This window comes from Medicago truncatula, chromosome 3, assembly GCF_003473485.1.
Source record: "Medicago truncatula cultivar Jemalong A17 chromosome 3, MtrunA17r5.0-ANR, whole genome shotgun sequence".
Classification (NCBI taxonomy): Eukaryota; Viridiplantae; Streptophyta; class Magnoliopsida; order Fabales; family Fabaceae; genus Medicago; species Medicago truncatula.
This window is the reverse complement of record NC_053044.1, coordinates 8,735,485-8,749,863: the sequence shown is the minus strand read 5'-3', so window position 1 is coordinate 8,749,863 and position 14,379 is coordinate 8,735,485. Positions and strand designations below refer to the sequence as shown.

At 32.5% G+C, this 14,379-nt stretch overlaps 1 protein-coding gene across 1 annotated transcript; it reads left to right on the top strand.

The window, feature by feature from the left end:
• Positions 1 to 3,736: 3,736 nt before the first annotated feature.
• On the top strand, positions 3,737 to 8,413 carry LOC11424663 (S-adenosyl-L-methionine-dependent uroporphyrinogen III methyltransferase, chloroplastic). The gene is made up of 5 exons (XM_024779826.2): positions 3,737 to 4,440; positions 5,657 to 5,734; positions 5,851 to 5,920; positions 6,418 to 6,695; positions 7,709 to 8,413. The coding sequence occupies exons 1-5, from the start codon at positions 3,928 to 3,930 to the stop codon at positions 7,853 to 7,855; spliced, it is 1,086 nt and encodes a 361-aa protein (XP_024635594.2). The 5' UTR covers positions 3,737 to 3,927; the 3' UTR covers positions 7,856 to 8,413.
• Positions 8,414 to 14,379: the final 5,966 nt, after the last annotated feature.

The window sequence follows — 14,379 nt, the reverse complement described above, 5'->3', positions numbered from 1 at the left end:
TTTTATATTAAGCCATCAGTAAGAAAACAACTTAACTTTATCCAAGAGGTGATAAGTAGAGCTTCCTCTATTATTAAAAATCTTGTTATGATGTTTTCAAATAACTCATGCACAAGAGAACGAACCAATAAGTTAAGTGGATATCGAATAAACTAACTTATAGTGAATAAGCTAGTAGCATAAATTTATAATGTTTGATAAAATTAACACTTAAATTAGTGAATACACATTAAATGCTATAAAATTACATTTTTAAATAATATTTAATATTTGTCAACTAAGATAATAATCATAATGTTAACAGGAAAACTAAAATATATTATTCTTAACATATTTGTAGTCAAAAACTTTACTATGAAATAGGATAGTTGTAAGACATATAGACTATCATGTGGATGGACTGAAGATCACATCTTACGGATCATGAATAAAATGTTATCAAATCTTTACATAAATTTACATATTTCGAGTAATATTTATATTTGATTGATCTAGCATTAAAATACTAGAACCATGAGACCGAAAGGGTGTAGTATTCCACATAGTTGTAGTATGTGTGAATTCTAACAGTATTTATAGTATTCTACAAAGTTGTAGAATTCAACTATGAATTTACCTTTTAGATTCATAGAAATAAGTGATCATGGGTGTACAATCTTTGTGAAATAACCAAAACGACTTATAAAGAGAGAACGTATAATTTTATTTTATTTTTGAAGGAAAAGAGAGAAAGATTGTTAGAATTCACATGATCTCATCAATTCAGACTTCTATTTAAATTTGATAGGACTCGTCAATTTTAATCACTAAAAAATTTATTGAAAAATGTGTTACCTTTTTTATTGAAAATCACATAATATACCATTTTTATAAAGAAAAATGCTAAGAAATACCCTAAAAACACTTGTTGAGAAATTTAAAGACCTTTTTACATCCATTTTGAGCATGTTTATTTTTAAATCCTTAACAAATACCTTTAACAAGACCCTTTATCCATTAAAATATCTTTGAAGAAAAAATAGTTATTGATGTTATAGTCAAAGTCTTTGCGGTCACTCATTTCCTTGTTGTGGAAGCTAAACTAAATTAAATCAAAAACTTGCTAAGCAAGGTTGTATTTTAAAATATAAAAATACATTTTCCTTATTAAATTCACATGGTCCTAAGTTCCTTTCGATTATTATATATACCCAAAAGCTCACAAAAGCATGTCCATCATCACACAAAAATCATGACTATACTCTCAGCCATATTCTGCTGCTTCAAGTCTGAAGAAGAAGATAAGAGTACTCATGTGGTGGTGGAAGCAGGTTCTTTGTCAAAGAAACCCAAAGGGGAACCTCAACGATCTTCAGCTCCTATTGTTGTTTCTTATTTCCCTGTTAATTCTCAACCTTCTCGTTTGTAGTAGTTGTCCATCTAATTTGTAGATGTAAAACTTGTGTTCTCAACTCTAATTATGGTTGTTTCTTACTGTCACTTGCTACAAGTTGATTTCACAATTTTGTAAGATTTTGTATATGATCTGTGTTCAATTTTGACTTCCCATTCACTTTTTGTTTGGAACCAATCAATCTTTCCATACACTTGTCAGTAGTAGTTAGGAATTGGTAAGTCTTCTTTTTGGAGGGCGCTTTGAAAAATTATTATGCAATTGTACATGGACTTGCAATCCACAGTTAGGAATTGGACCTTAACGATTCTCTTGGCCTCGAATCCGCGAAGGTTAGGAGGATTCACTTATGTCTGTTCCTTGATATAAGAGGGAAAAGCAGTAGGACGGCCGGTACTAGAACGATGATGAATAAGTTTGAGGTGGGAATCCGAGGATGAAACTTATGTTGATGAATGTATTCATACTGAAAGCTTCGCGGGGCGATTTGAAATAGCTATATTGTACTAATTGGACGATGGCACAGTACGCATGGCCCTCGTCTGATTGCGAGAGGGACGCTTCACGAGTCGGGCTTCTAGAGATGAGGCCTTTTGGCGAAGCCAAGTCAATTACAGGCCACCAAACCCTACAACTCTACATATCCTCATGGTCGAGTAGTTGCCCCATTAAATCCTTGCAAATCGAACCCAACGTAGGAGATGAGATTCTTTTCTAACAGTTGTAAAGTTTAGAACATATTTGAGTACATGATATCACATGATGATCCTTAATCGAGGATAATTTTACGGACATCGAAATTAGAAATATAGGCTTGGACGAGCAGAGGAATCGCAAAGTTTGCAGTAGGTCTAAATTTCATCATCGTAGAATGATAGGGGTGGTCTTCCCATGACTTTTGCAGAGGCGACAACAAGATGAGTTATACTCATCATCGCCTCTAACTTTCTTTTAGTGTCTCCATGGTCACCTGGATGATCCCTCCTCCTGAAATAATGAGGGCAGTGGGGAAATTGTTCCATGTACTTTCCATGTTTGCGGGGAACATGTTGAAGGCTTCTTGTCAAGAAATCACAATGGATTTGATCAAGAAGCCTCAACTTTGTTCTTCCTTTTTCTTGAGATTTCTTCTTTGCAAATTGTCTTAGTTTTCCTCATTGTACGAGGATCTTGATGGCACCTTTGAGGTGGATACAACCATCGGTGGTGAGCCCATGGAACTTGTAGAATCGAAAATATTTACATTTTTTAGAGCTAACCTTTGGTCCATTTTCTTCCTTGCATTTATCCTAATTTGGCCTCTTGGAGCATTCTTATTGAGGTTGAGGAACTCATTTGGTCCATTTTTTTCCTTGCATTTATCTTTTCTTAATTTTATGAAGTTTTCTGCACTTTGTTTGCCCTCGTATCTGATGTATGTTTTTGCGAGGTTGAGGAACTCATTGAAAATATGGGATCTTTGACCACAATAGATTCTTTGTCGAAGACCTGTTTCTAGCAAATATAATTTCATCTTTTCTACTCCTCGTACTTGGACAACTTCCTAGTTGAACCATTCAATGTAGTCTCACATCTATGCTACTTTAGTGGCACCTTATTAATGAGAGGGACACATCGTCGAAAATAATTGTGGAAAAAAAAACAAGAAATGTATAATATGAGGATAAAAAAACTGGTTTTAGAATTGGGGAGTGTGTTTTGAGAAGGTGTCACATTCGATTCTCCTCGGTGTCAATTATAACTTCTTAAGAAAAAAGAATTGGGGAGACTAAAATTTATTTAACGTAAATAAAAACCATTTGAGTTGACTTGATGATGTTGGCTTAGAACGTTGGAATGTGCTCCTTCAAGATCTTAAATTTGATTATCTCCGATACTAATTTCGGTGGACTAGTTTGAATTTTTTTTATAAAAGTTAAATAAGGAGGTCAAAATACATTTAAGCCTAACTTAAATTAATATAATTTAAGCATTTGAATATAATATATAACTAGTGCAATATGCATTTTATTTTAACAATCTATATAAATACAAAAAAAATTATGATGAACAATGCATTTTATTTTTAAAGTTTTACTATTTTTCTTTTTATCAAGTAAACCTAATGACTAAAAATTTAACATTTTCAAAAGTGAATAAGCGAAATGTCTTAATTTCAAAACTCGACTTCCGTATAAATTATCCATTATCCCTATAAAATGAGCTAAACTTACGGGAATAAAGTTTTACTGATCTATAAAAATTAAATTAATAATACTTTATAAAAATAAATAAAATAATAATGCAACATAAATTTAAATAATTATATATCACACAAAACAAAACATTCAATTAAAAAAAAAAAAAGAGGAGAAAAAGCATTAGCCATCAAGTGAAGCATGTCCCTCCCAAAACCCAAAGGCGAACAAGAACAACTCAAACACTGTCTTGTCTCCTTAATCTTTCCAAAGTCCAATTCAAACACAACACAACAACCTTAATTTAAAACCAATAATTTCCTCTTTCATTTTCTTCACAAACCAAAACAAACCCACATGGCTCTTCTTCACAAAATCCCATCTTTCACTCCAATTCACCATTTTCCAATCAACAAAAACCACCCCATTTCCTCAATCTCCTGCACAACCTCATCAACCTCACCTTTCACTGAGAAACACTCTTTACAAAGATACCAAAGAGACCAATGGGTTTATCAGAAAACAACCTCATGTAACCACATCCCTTGTGATGATTTAAGAGGTTCAATAAGAGAGGATGATATAGCTTTACAGCTTCCAGAGCTGAAAAAGCTTGTTAAGGTATTGAAAGAAAAGAGGGAAAGTGAAGGGAAGTGTAGTGAAGGGGAGTGTGTGAAGGGTGATGTGTTTTTGGTTGGAACAGGACCTGGTGATCCTGAGTTGTTGACTGTTAAGGCTGTTAGAGTTATTAAGAGTGCTGATTTGTTGTTGTATGATAGGTTGGTTAGTAATGATGTTTTGGATTTGGTTGGTGATCATGCTAAACTTTTGTATGTTGGGAAAACTGCTGGATATCATAGTAGAACTCAGGTATGGAAAGTTACTGTCTTTTTTGTGTTTTCTAAGTGGGATTGTTTTAATTTTTGTGTTGGTTATTTGTTTAAGGCAAAAAAAAAAAACTTCATGATGACATGTTAATTATGAGGGGTAACCTTGGCGCAACTGGTAAAGTTGTTGTCATGTGACTGAAAGGTCACGGGTTCAAGTCCTGGAAACAGCCTCTTGTGTAAAAAACAGGGTAAGGTTGCGTACAATACACCAATAATGGTGGGACTCCTTCCCGGACCCTGCGTATGCGGGAGCTTTAAGTGCACTGGGTTGCCCTATTTTGCCCTTTTTATGACATGTTAATTATGTATTAGTCTATTATGGAGACTAGACATGATACTGACTCTGATGACTCTGACACGTAGACAGTGACACTAATTTTAAAAAATTGAATTGACTGGATGTAATTACATGTGTCGGTGTCGTGTTAGTGCATACACTTGGTCACATATTTGATTTTGAAGTGTTGGGGTCAATTATTGTATCCCTTCTTAGATGTCAATTTATGAAGTAGACCACCAGACATGATGACGATATTGACACTGACATGTAGACAACAGTAATAGTTTTAGAAAAGAGAAACTAATTGTATGTAGTTACATGTGTGGGTGTCTTGTCAATATGTCTTGTGAGTATCAACATGTGTCAGACAAGACACTCAGACGCACCTTCAATCTGACGTGTCGGTTCTTACATAGAAGTCAATTAGTATATCCCTTCTTAGGGGATCATATTAGAACTCAGGTATATAAAGTTACAGTCTGTTTTGTGTTTTCCCAAGTGGGGTTGTTTTAATTATTTGTTTGCTTAAGCCAAAAATGTTATGCTTAGATGTCAATCTATGAAGTACACATACATCATCAAACACCATACAAACAAGATACTGACACTGACATGTAAATACACCGACATGTAAATACTGATAATGGTTTGAAAAATAGAAGTGATTGTATTTTGTTCCATGTGTCAGTGTCCTGTCGATATGTGTCAGATCCCGAGACATGCCTTCAATATAACGTGTTAGTGCTGTATAGATGTCAATTCGTTCGTCCCTTTTTAGGTTTTTGTTGCTTTTTTAACTTTCTTTTATATTTTAGGATTCAGATGTGATTTTTATTTTGCTGGGATAGAGTTGTTTTGGCTACTTGAAACTGATGAAATTAATTTTTGTTTTTGTTTGATTTTGAACTTGTTGCAGGAAGAAATACACGAGCTTCTTTTGAGTTTTGCAGAAGCTGGGGCTACTGTTGTGAGACTTAAAGGGGGTGATCCATTGGTGAGTTTTCATTTTGAGATTTTTTTCTGGTGTAGGATATTATTGGTGAAGGAAGTAATGCATTTGATTGTTATGGTTTGTATGATCAAACTTGTCTTATTGTTTGGTATTTGTAGGTCTTTGGAAGGGGTGGTGAGGAAATGGACTTTTTGCAACAGCAAGGTATCCATGTCAAAGTTATTCCAGGTATGCTGCTGATTGATGTCTTTATCTATATCATGTTGAAACTGGTAATATGTTTAAATCATCGTCAATGTCAATTGGTACTATTGCTCCATCGTTGTGATTGTGTGTGTGTGTGTATGTTTGTTTGAATTTATTTTTGACATCGATCATAACTGTTCATACATATGATTGGTTGTGATTTGTTGACTTTGTAAAACTTCTTACATTGAAAGTGTATCAAAATTAAACTCAAAAAGTATATACATGTCCATAAATTAAAATGAAATGGGACGTGTCAAGTTAGCATGTCATCCATACAGTGTAATACTAAAGTCGTTGAAACGAATGCATAATGAAATCTTGAAACATTGCGCCTGTATATGTCATCGTTTTTGTTTTAATCATCATTTGGTTTACGTTTGGGAGAGACATCTATGGATGCAATGTTGTCTTAAAGAAACGATGAAATTGAAATGATGGTGGTTGATTATAAATTAATTAGTTCTCATTGGTTACAGGTATAACAGCAGCCTCTGGAATAGCAGCAGAGCTAGGGATTCCTTTAACTCACCGCGGTATTGCAAATAGTGTGAGATTCCTCACGGGGCATTCGAGGAAAGGAGGAACCGATCCTCTATTTGTATCAGAAAATGCTGCAGATCCTGATTCTACCTTGGTTGTTTACATGGGCTTGTCAACTTTCCCTTCCCTTTCACAAAAATTAATGCATCATGGTTTGTCGCCTCAGACACCAGCTGTAGCCATTGAACGAGGGACCACACTTCAGCAGCGCACGGTGAGATTGACCACACCTCCCTTTTCACAACATAATTGTTTCCTTTCTATTAAATATAGAGTTACTAACATATCCAGTTGGTTTATGATGGAAATGGCCATTTTTATTTCACGTATGAAATATTTATGAATAATTAATATGATATCCTAAAAGATTGGAGTAGCTTGAACTATTGATATTCAATTTTACTTCTACTCTTTTTTGCAATACCTAAGATCTTGTGAGCCTATATTCTGAGAAATATGAAAATCAGCTATCAATCTGATAAATTCTTTCAAAGTTATTTTTTTTACTCATAGAAATTCATTCGCGTAAGTTATATGTAGACAACAAACATTTACCTTTCTCTAGATAGAAATTCATTCATTTGGGCCTCTGACCACACAACAATATTCATGACATCTTCACGCTTATTTTTGTTGGTTTTTATTTCTTTTCCTTTAAAAATATGAAAACGTAATATTTGAAGAGAGAAACATAAAACAACTCTTCACAGGACCTGCAATTTCCTATTACACCACATGTTCATGAGGGAAAAGAAGGTTATCCAAACATTTAGTTTTGTTGCCTTTATTGTCATTAATCTTGACAAATTAATTCTTTCAATAAACTTAACATGACAGCTGAGGCAAATTTTTGATTTTATACCTCAGAATATGTTAGGATATAGACTTAAGGAAATTAGAGTGGTTAAGAGTTGTTAGAGAAATTAGTTAGTTCTTTTGTTAGTTTTTAACGTGGTTGATAGACATGTTAATAGTAGTATACTATTTTTGTTATAATTTGGTTATTCTTAGCAAAATATGCCTCAATTGATAGAGGAGAGGATACATCTGAATAGTTACGAACGGTTAATCTTTTGCAAACTTCATTCTTATGATTACTAAATACTGTTCTGTTCCGGCATTTCTTTCTTACTCAAAGAAAGGATCCTAACAGAATGGTCGTTGTTGACAGTTGAATGATAAGCAAGAATTCATCTCAATGACTGATTATTATCTGCAATCATGCAGGTGTTTGCAGAACTTAAGGACCTTCCTGAGAAAATTGCATCTACTGGATTGGAGTCACCAACTCTGCTAATAATAGGAAAAGTTGTCGAGTTATCACCATTTTGGCCAATGCCTACGAAACAAGAATCATCTTTAATGCAAACATGATGAATTTTTGTGAAACATTATTACTGTGAAGATGAAGGATTACCTTTGCATACAAAAGGGTTCAAGGTCATGTAACTTGAGTGTATTTTCGTATGTTTGAGAAAATGAAGATTGTCTGCACTTGGGTTGCGGTTTGTATTGAACTTGATGGGTTTGCGCAGAAGTATTTTGGAACAAACAGTCATGCACAAATTTTGCTCATTTTTTAACTGAGGAACAAAATAGTACTCTACAATGGTTTCATTTGAGGCCATAGTTAACCTGGATTGGTCTACTTGGTCATTAGGTGAAAATTTTAGCCATAAGATATTTAGGATCATTCTTTGATAACAGAGAAAAACTAACTTCTGTTTGATTTCATAGTTCAGTCGTACATGTAATTTTTAGAATTTGAAGATGCTCATTCTGTCACCATTCATTTGTTCTTGTCACTTGCTAGGTAAGCATATTGTACTGGTTTCGAATTGTGATTACAGTTGCTGTTATGGCCACTGCAATAACACATTCTCACCCCTCTTAAATTGTAACACGTAATCAAAATTGACGACTTATTTCGCATTTTTGGTAGCTTTATTGACATTTCACTCTTATCTACCACTTTTACACTGTTTAGTGCTGCTCCTCCTTCTTCTTTGTTTGGGAGTTTGGAGGGGAGGGGAAGGAGGATATTTGTGGGTGTGAAAAAAATATAGAGAAATTTTTATTTTATTTTTTGAAAGAACAGTTTTTTAGATAATACTACCTCCGGTCCTATTTACAAGAGACAATTTACTTTTTAGATACATTGAATAATTTATGTATTTGGTTTAGATTCTTGACTAGATACATACATTATTCAATGTATCTAAAAAGTCAATTGTCTCTTGTAAATAAGACCGGATGAAGTATTAAACTAGTACTTATGATTAGTATACTTTTAATTGTAGAAATACTATAACAACATAAATTAAAATTTTAAAACTCATAAACCCTATAAAACCCTCCTCTAATACAATTTTTGAGTTCCCTAACGGAAGAGAATTTAGTATTATGAAAAAAAAATATTAAACCCCAAAACCCCCTCTCTTCTCAATTCCTTTTTTTTTTCTTTCAAAACTAGTTACAAACCAGTGCTTTGCACGGGTTCAATAATGTATTGGATATAAAAAATCTTCGAAAGAATAGATGTTAAAACAACGGAACATTGTGATTCATCATAAAATATGTATGGGCTGATTAAGAGAGCATATAATCAGTTTATGAGATTAGGAATTGACATAATATTTAGGATGAAAACAATTGGAACCAATAAAGGAATCAATGATGTGTGAATTATGATTACATATTATCCAAAATTATAAAAAAAAAAAAAAAAAAAAGTGTTGTTGTTATAGAGTTACCAAAAAAGGATTGATACTCATATTTACATCAGATGAAATCAAGCAAAGAAGTAGCATCAGTGAGTGAAGATAATCTAGTCTAGGATTGGAGTTAAGGTGATCTGTTGAAAGTGCGGATCATGAACACCAAATCTTTATTTGGGAACGACTTGAACGTGTATATTTTTAGGTGGCTTCTCTAGATCAAAAATTAGCTTATCACCTACCTCTAACATATGTTCTCGGCAAAAGTTGAACCATTGGCCGCCTAAGTATTTTTGGTAACTTGCTCTCTTTGACGTTATCAAGCGACACTTATCTCTTTGACAACATTATAATTGACATGATACTAATTGGAACCAATGAAGGAACCAACAATGTGCATATTAACGTTACATAATAGTTAGGTTTATAAAAGAGACTGTAAGTGTCATAGACTAACCAAAAAGGGATTTTTGTCAATATTTACATCAGACAAAATGAAAAGAACAAATGGCATCCCAAAGGCAAGATTGTTTACGATTACAGTCCAAACCGATACGTCAAAATAGTAGAAGTTCAAATAGTTCAGCAGAAAAGATCCACTTTGGAACAACTCGAACGTGCAAGTTCTTCGGTGACTTTTCGAGATCAAAGATGAGCTTACCACCCTCTTCCATTACACGTTCTCTGCAGAAATTGAACCACTGTCCACCCAAGTATTTTTCATAGCTTGCTCTTTTAGCGGTAATGAGGCGACACCTATACTTTCTCTGTGTCTGGTCATCAATGAGAGTGATTGTTTTGCGCTTTCCTTTCAGAATTGTTCTTAACACCTCGTTTGAGAAATGCTAAACAGAGAAATAACTGCAATATTAGTCTAATGCATATTAACATGGATAAGATGTATGCGAATGTAGTTACATATAATTTATAAAATAAAGGTAGCTGATTTTAAGCTAAAGAAATGTATCATGACTTCTAATTTATCTTCCTCTTATCTTCTTATAGAGTCTAGATAAATGCATGCATGTGCATTATATGTACCCCGTTAACCAATTAACATTGTTGAAACAAATGGAAATTAAGCATCACTCTCGCATGTGCATCTATTGCTAGCACCATTTGACATTGATATCTTCAAACATATGGTGCAACTTTCATAATATCATCCAAACTAGTTAGGATTGAATTTAGTTGTTTTCCAAATAGTGATGCAGTATGTATCATAACATAAATTATGCACATGAAATAAAGAATAATGCAATATGTATTTTTAATTTGTGCGTAAAAAAACTCAAAACATGTTTGTGCATAAAAAAAGCAGACCTTACTAAGTTTATAAATTCAGCAATTGGCCTAACCTAAGACAGATTGAAAAAATCGTTGTACGAAGTACGTTGAGAAGAAGCCGAACTCTGACTTAAGTTCTTACTGAAGCTTTGACTCTGAGCTTGAGAAGTGTTAAGGTCACGACAATAATTCAAGAAACATGGTCAAAAAACAATCAAATCAGATTGTGAAATAATAAGTTACTCTAACACTGTATTGTGAAATCATAATGCAAACTTACTAAGTCTTAAACTTCTTAACAACCGGATGATGTGGGTTGATGAGCAGACTCGAACCTGACCAATTGTTACATATATTTGGGTTGCCATTGACTACAAAATGGTAGCAAAGAACTCAAAGTAAATAGATGGTAAATGATAAAGCTACAAAGTATTTTTCTCATAATGCTACATCAACTATATTCCCACTACATAAGGAAAGACATCTTTCAGGTCATTATCAAACTTATACAAAATCCTATCATCTGATGCTGACATTTTTCTAATACCTTTTATCTTTCAACACAATGTTCGTACACGGTTTCTTTCCAGTCCCAATAGGTGTTGTCTTGACAATCTCATGAAGAAGCCCGATGATTTCTTAAAAATAAAAAAGGCTTAATAGCAGTTTTGGCCCCTAACTAAAATAATTCGATTTCGGCCCCCTATGTTTTGCCCTCTTTGCACTTTTGGCCCCCTAGACCAATTTTGATCAAGTCAATGCTGACGTGTGTAAAAAATTTTAATTAAAAAAATAAATACTTTTTTTAATTTTTAAATTTTTAGCAATTGTTGGCTGTAGTAATTTTAAAAAAAAATACTTTTTTTAATTTTTAGCAATTTTTTTAAAATATATTTTTTTATTTTAATTAATGAAAAATGCTATTTCCCGCGATAGATTAAATTGAATCTAATTCCCTTGATGCACCTGACTTCAGCTAACAAAATATTTTTTAATTAAATTCAATTTAATCTGTAGTCAGGTGCATGAAGGGAATTAGTTTCAATTTAATCTGTCGCGAGAAATAGCATTTTTCTTTAATTAAAAAATAAAAAAAATATTTTTTTAATAAAATTGCCATAATTAAAAAAAAGTATTTTTTTTAAAAATTACTACAGCCAACAATTGCTAAAAAAAAATTAAAAAAGAATTTTTTTTATTTTTTTAATGATTAAAAAAATAAAAAATAAAAAAAATTACACACGTGGCGCCACGTCAGCATTGACTTGGTCAAAATTGACCTAGGGGGCCAAAAGTGCAAAGGGGGCAAAACATAGGGGGCCAAAACTGCTATTAAGCCAAAAAAAAAATTACATCTATAAGAACATTATAATCGGAGAAAACACATAAATAAATTAAAGCACATAACTATACCATATAAAACGTCAGTTTTGAATTTTCCATCTTGAATTTCCTTAAATGACTTAAAGCGAAATTCATGAGTAAGAACGTTAGTTAACTTGTCATACTTCTGCACCTTTGTACCATAACAAAAAACAACCTTAAAGGGATTAAATGAAATGTCATTATTAAACACATGACAATTATACAAACTATAAGGGGGCGTTTGTTTGACGGTTTAAAATTTCATTCCTGGGATTAACCTTTCCTGGGAAATAATAATGGGCATCTTATTCCTGAGTATTTTTAGAAAATTGTGTTTGGTAAATAATTGTCAGATTCATGGGAATTGTTTGTGATAGTGGATATATGGGTAGTTATTTCCATTTTAGTACCATTTACATGGGAATCTTTTATTCCCGCCCACTTTCTTTGGGAATAAAATCATGGGTAAGTGGAAGTTATTTTTTTCCTAGGAATTCTTTATTCCCGGGAGTTATTTTTTTATATCGAGTTATTACATGAACTCGATCACCCTAAATCCGAGAAAGAAACCAAACAATATAAATAAATCAAAATGTACACTAATAAGTAACATTGATAAATCATAAAGGAAATTACAACAAATATTAATTAACTCATCTAACCTTTGAATCACAAATAATGAGCTTCATATGTTAATTCCCATTACTATCAGTCACAATCCAAGAATCCAGCACTCCAAATTCTATTTTCCAAATGTCCAAATCATTTTTGAGATCCTTAATGTAGTCATAATCCATTGACATTGAAAGTCCTATATAGAAATACAATAATACATCTTTTAATTTTATTTCATTTGTTCATTATGATATCGAAAGAAGCTAACATATTTCTATGTGATCAATTTTGTATCATCAAATCAACCTGATCTTAAATGCACAAATTTTGGTATCATCAAATTTCTGGACCTCACTGATATGACCAAAACAAATTTATACCAATCAACTTTCCTACGGCTCAATGATATAGGAAAGAATAAACCAAATATAAAAACTGTTACAACTTTAGGATTACTCACAAAAACTAAAATAACTCACATGCATCAAAAAAAAATTCAACTACAGTACCAGAAGCTAAAATAACAATTGTGTCAAAACCTTACCATGAGCTAAAATTCAATCATCATGACCTCTACTATACTCCACATAACAAAGGAAGATTTTTCTACAGGCATGCAACAAAATAATTTCTGGTACATAATCCACTAACAATTTTAAAAAAAAAAACAAAAAAAAAACCCTTATAATGCAGAATCGTGAAAAAAGGAAGAAAACCAGCTATGATGAAGCAAAAACTAAAACAGTATCGAAAAATGAACACCTCAAGCCATAAAAATCAGTCAACTCAAGTCATGCATGGTCTCATAACCATGAAAAAGTGAAGAAAATGACCTCTTATGAAGAAGAAAGTGAAACAGTGTTCTCAGCTAAACTTAGATACCGTTTGACCAAGGTTTTTTAAGGTCAAAAAATTACTTCAAAACAAAGTTAAAATGTAGGTCTTTAAAAAAGAAGATAAAGTTGTTTGGTTTCTTTGTTTTTTTAGTTTTAAAGTTATTTTTAAGTTAAATGTTGTTTGGCAAAATATTGTACAAACTTTAAATTTTTTTTTTATGGTGTCCGGGGTTCGAACTCTGGACTTGGCATATAGTTATGAATAGTTCCTATCATCTGAGCTAAACTCACGAGGACAAAACTTTGAATTTATTATGAATTAACATAATAAATAAAAAGATATTTAAAATATTTTCTGAAGGCTAAAATTGTTAAAAAATAAAATATTTTTTTTACAAATACTATATTTACTCAATAACGTTTATTTTGTGTAACATGAATACAAATCTGTATCATCATATAAATGACTTGTTAATTTTTTTTTTTGTGGTGGCCGGAGTTTGAACCCCAGACCTTGCATATATTATGCATTGTCCCTTTCGAACATTTGCATCAGTTTGGTGGTTTGTGGGGCTTCTCAAAGAAGTCAATTGAGTCCATGCAGATTATTTGGTTGTCAGTAGCTTGGACAATTTGGAAAGAACGAAATAATAGAATCTTCAAAGGAAAGGAGGATAATTTGTTAGCGCTTGGTGAAAGGGTGAAGCTTCAGTCATTCTAGTGGTTGAAATCGAAATACATTAATTTTGATTTTCATTATCAAGAATGGCGGCAGAGTCCTCTCACTTGCTTAAACACAATTTTATAGCTTTTTGTTCTTTGTTTTCGTTTTGGTTTGTGCGCCTTCTTGGCTTGTACAGGATTGTTTTGAACTCTTTTGTGCCTAGGTATTTTGGTACATCTTGTGCTTTTGCGTCTAGAGTTGTTTAATATACTTTCCATTTTAACTTTTTCAAAAAAAAAATATTGTTCTGGGTTAGCCCTGTTGACTTAGCCAGTTCAATCTTATAAGCTTCCTGGATAATATAATCATGCAAAACATTTTTCTATGTTATTGCTTTTGAATGAATGATTATCA

What these genes read in the sequence shown, in the direction of transcription:
- LOC11424663 (XM_024779826.2), top strand. Translation starts at nt 3,928, where the DNA reads ATGGCTCTTCTTCACAAAATCCCATCTTTCACTCCAATTCACCATTTT. An exon ending in GATATCATAGTAGAACTCAG is followed by an intron (nt 4,441 to 5,656) that starts GTATGGAAAGTT and finishes AACTTGTTGCAG; the next exon opens with GAAGAAATACACGAGCTTCT. An exon ending in CCATGTCAAAGTTATTCCAG is followed by an intron (nt 5,921 to 6,417) that starts GTATGCTGCTGA and finishes CATTGGTTACAG; the next exon opens with GTATAACAGCAGCCTCTGGA.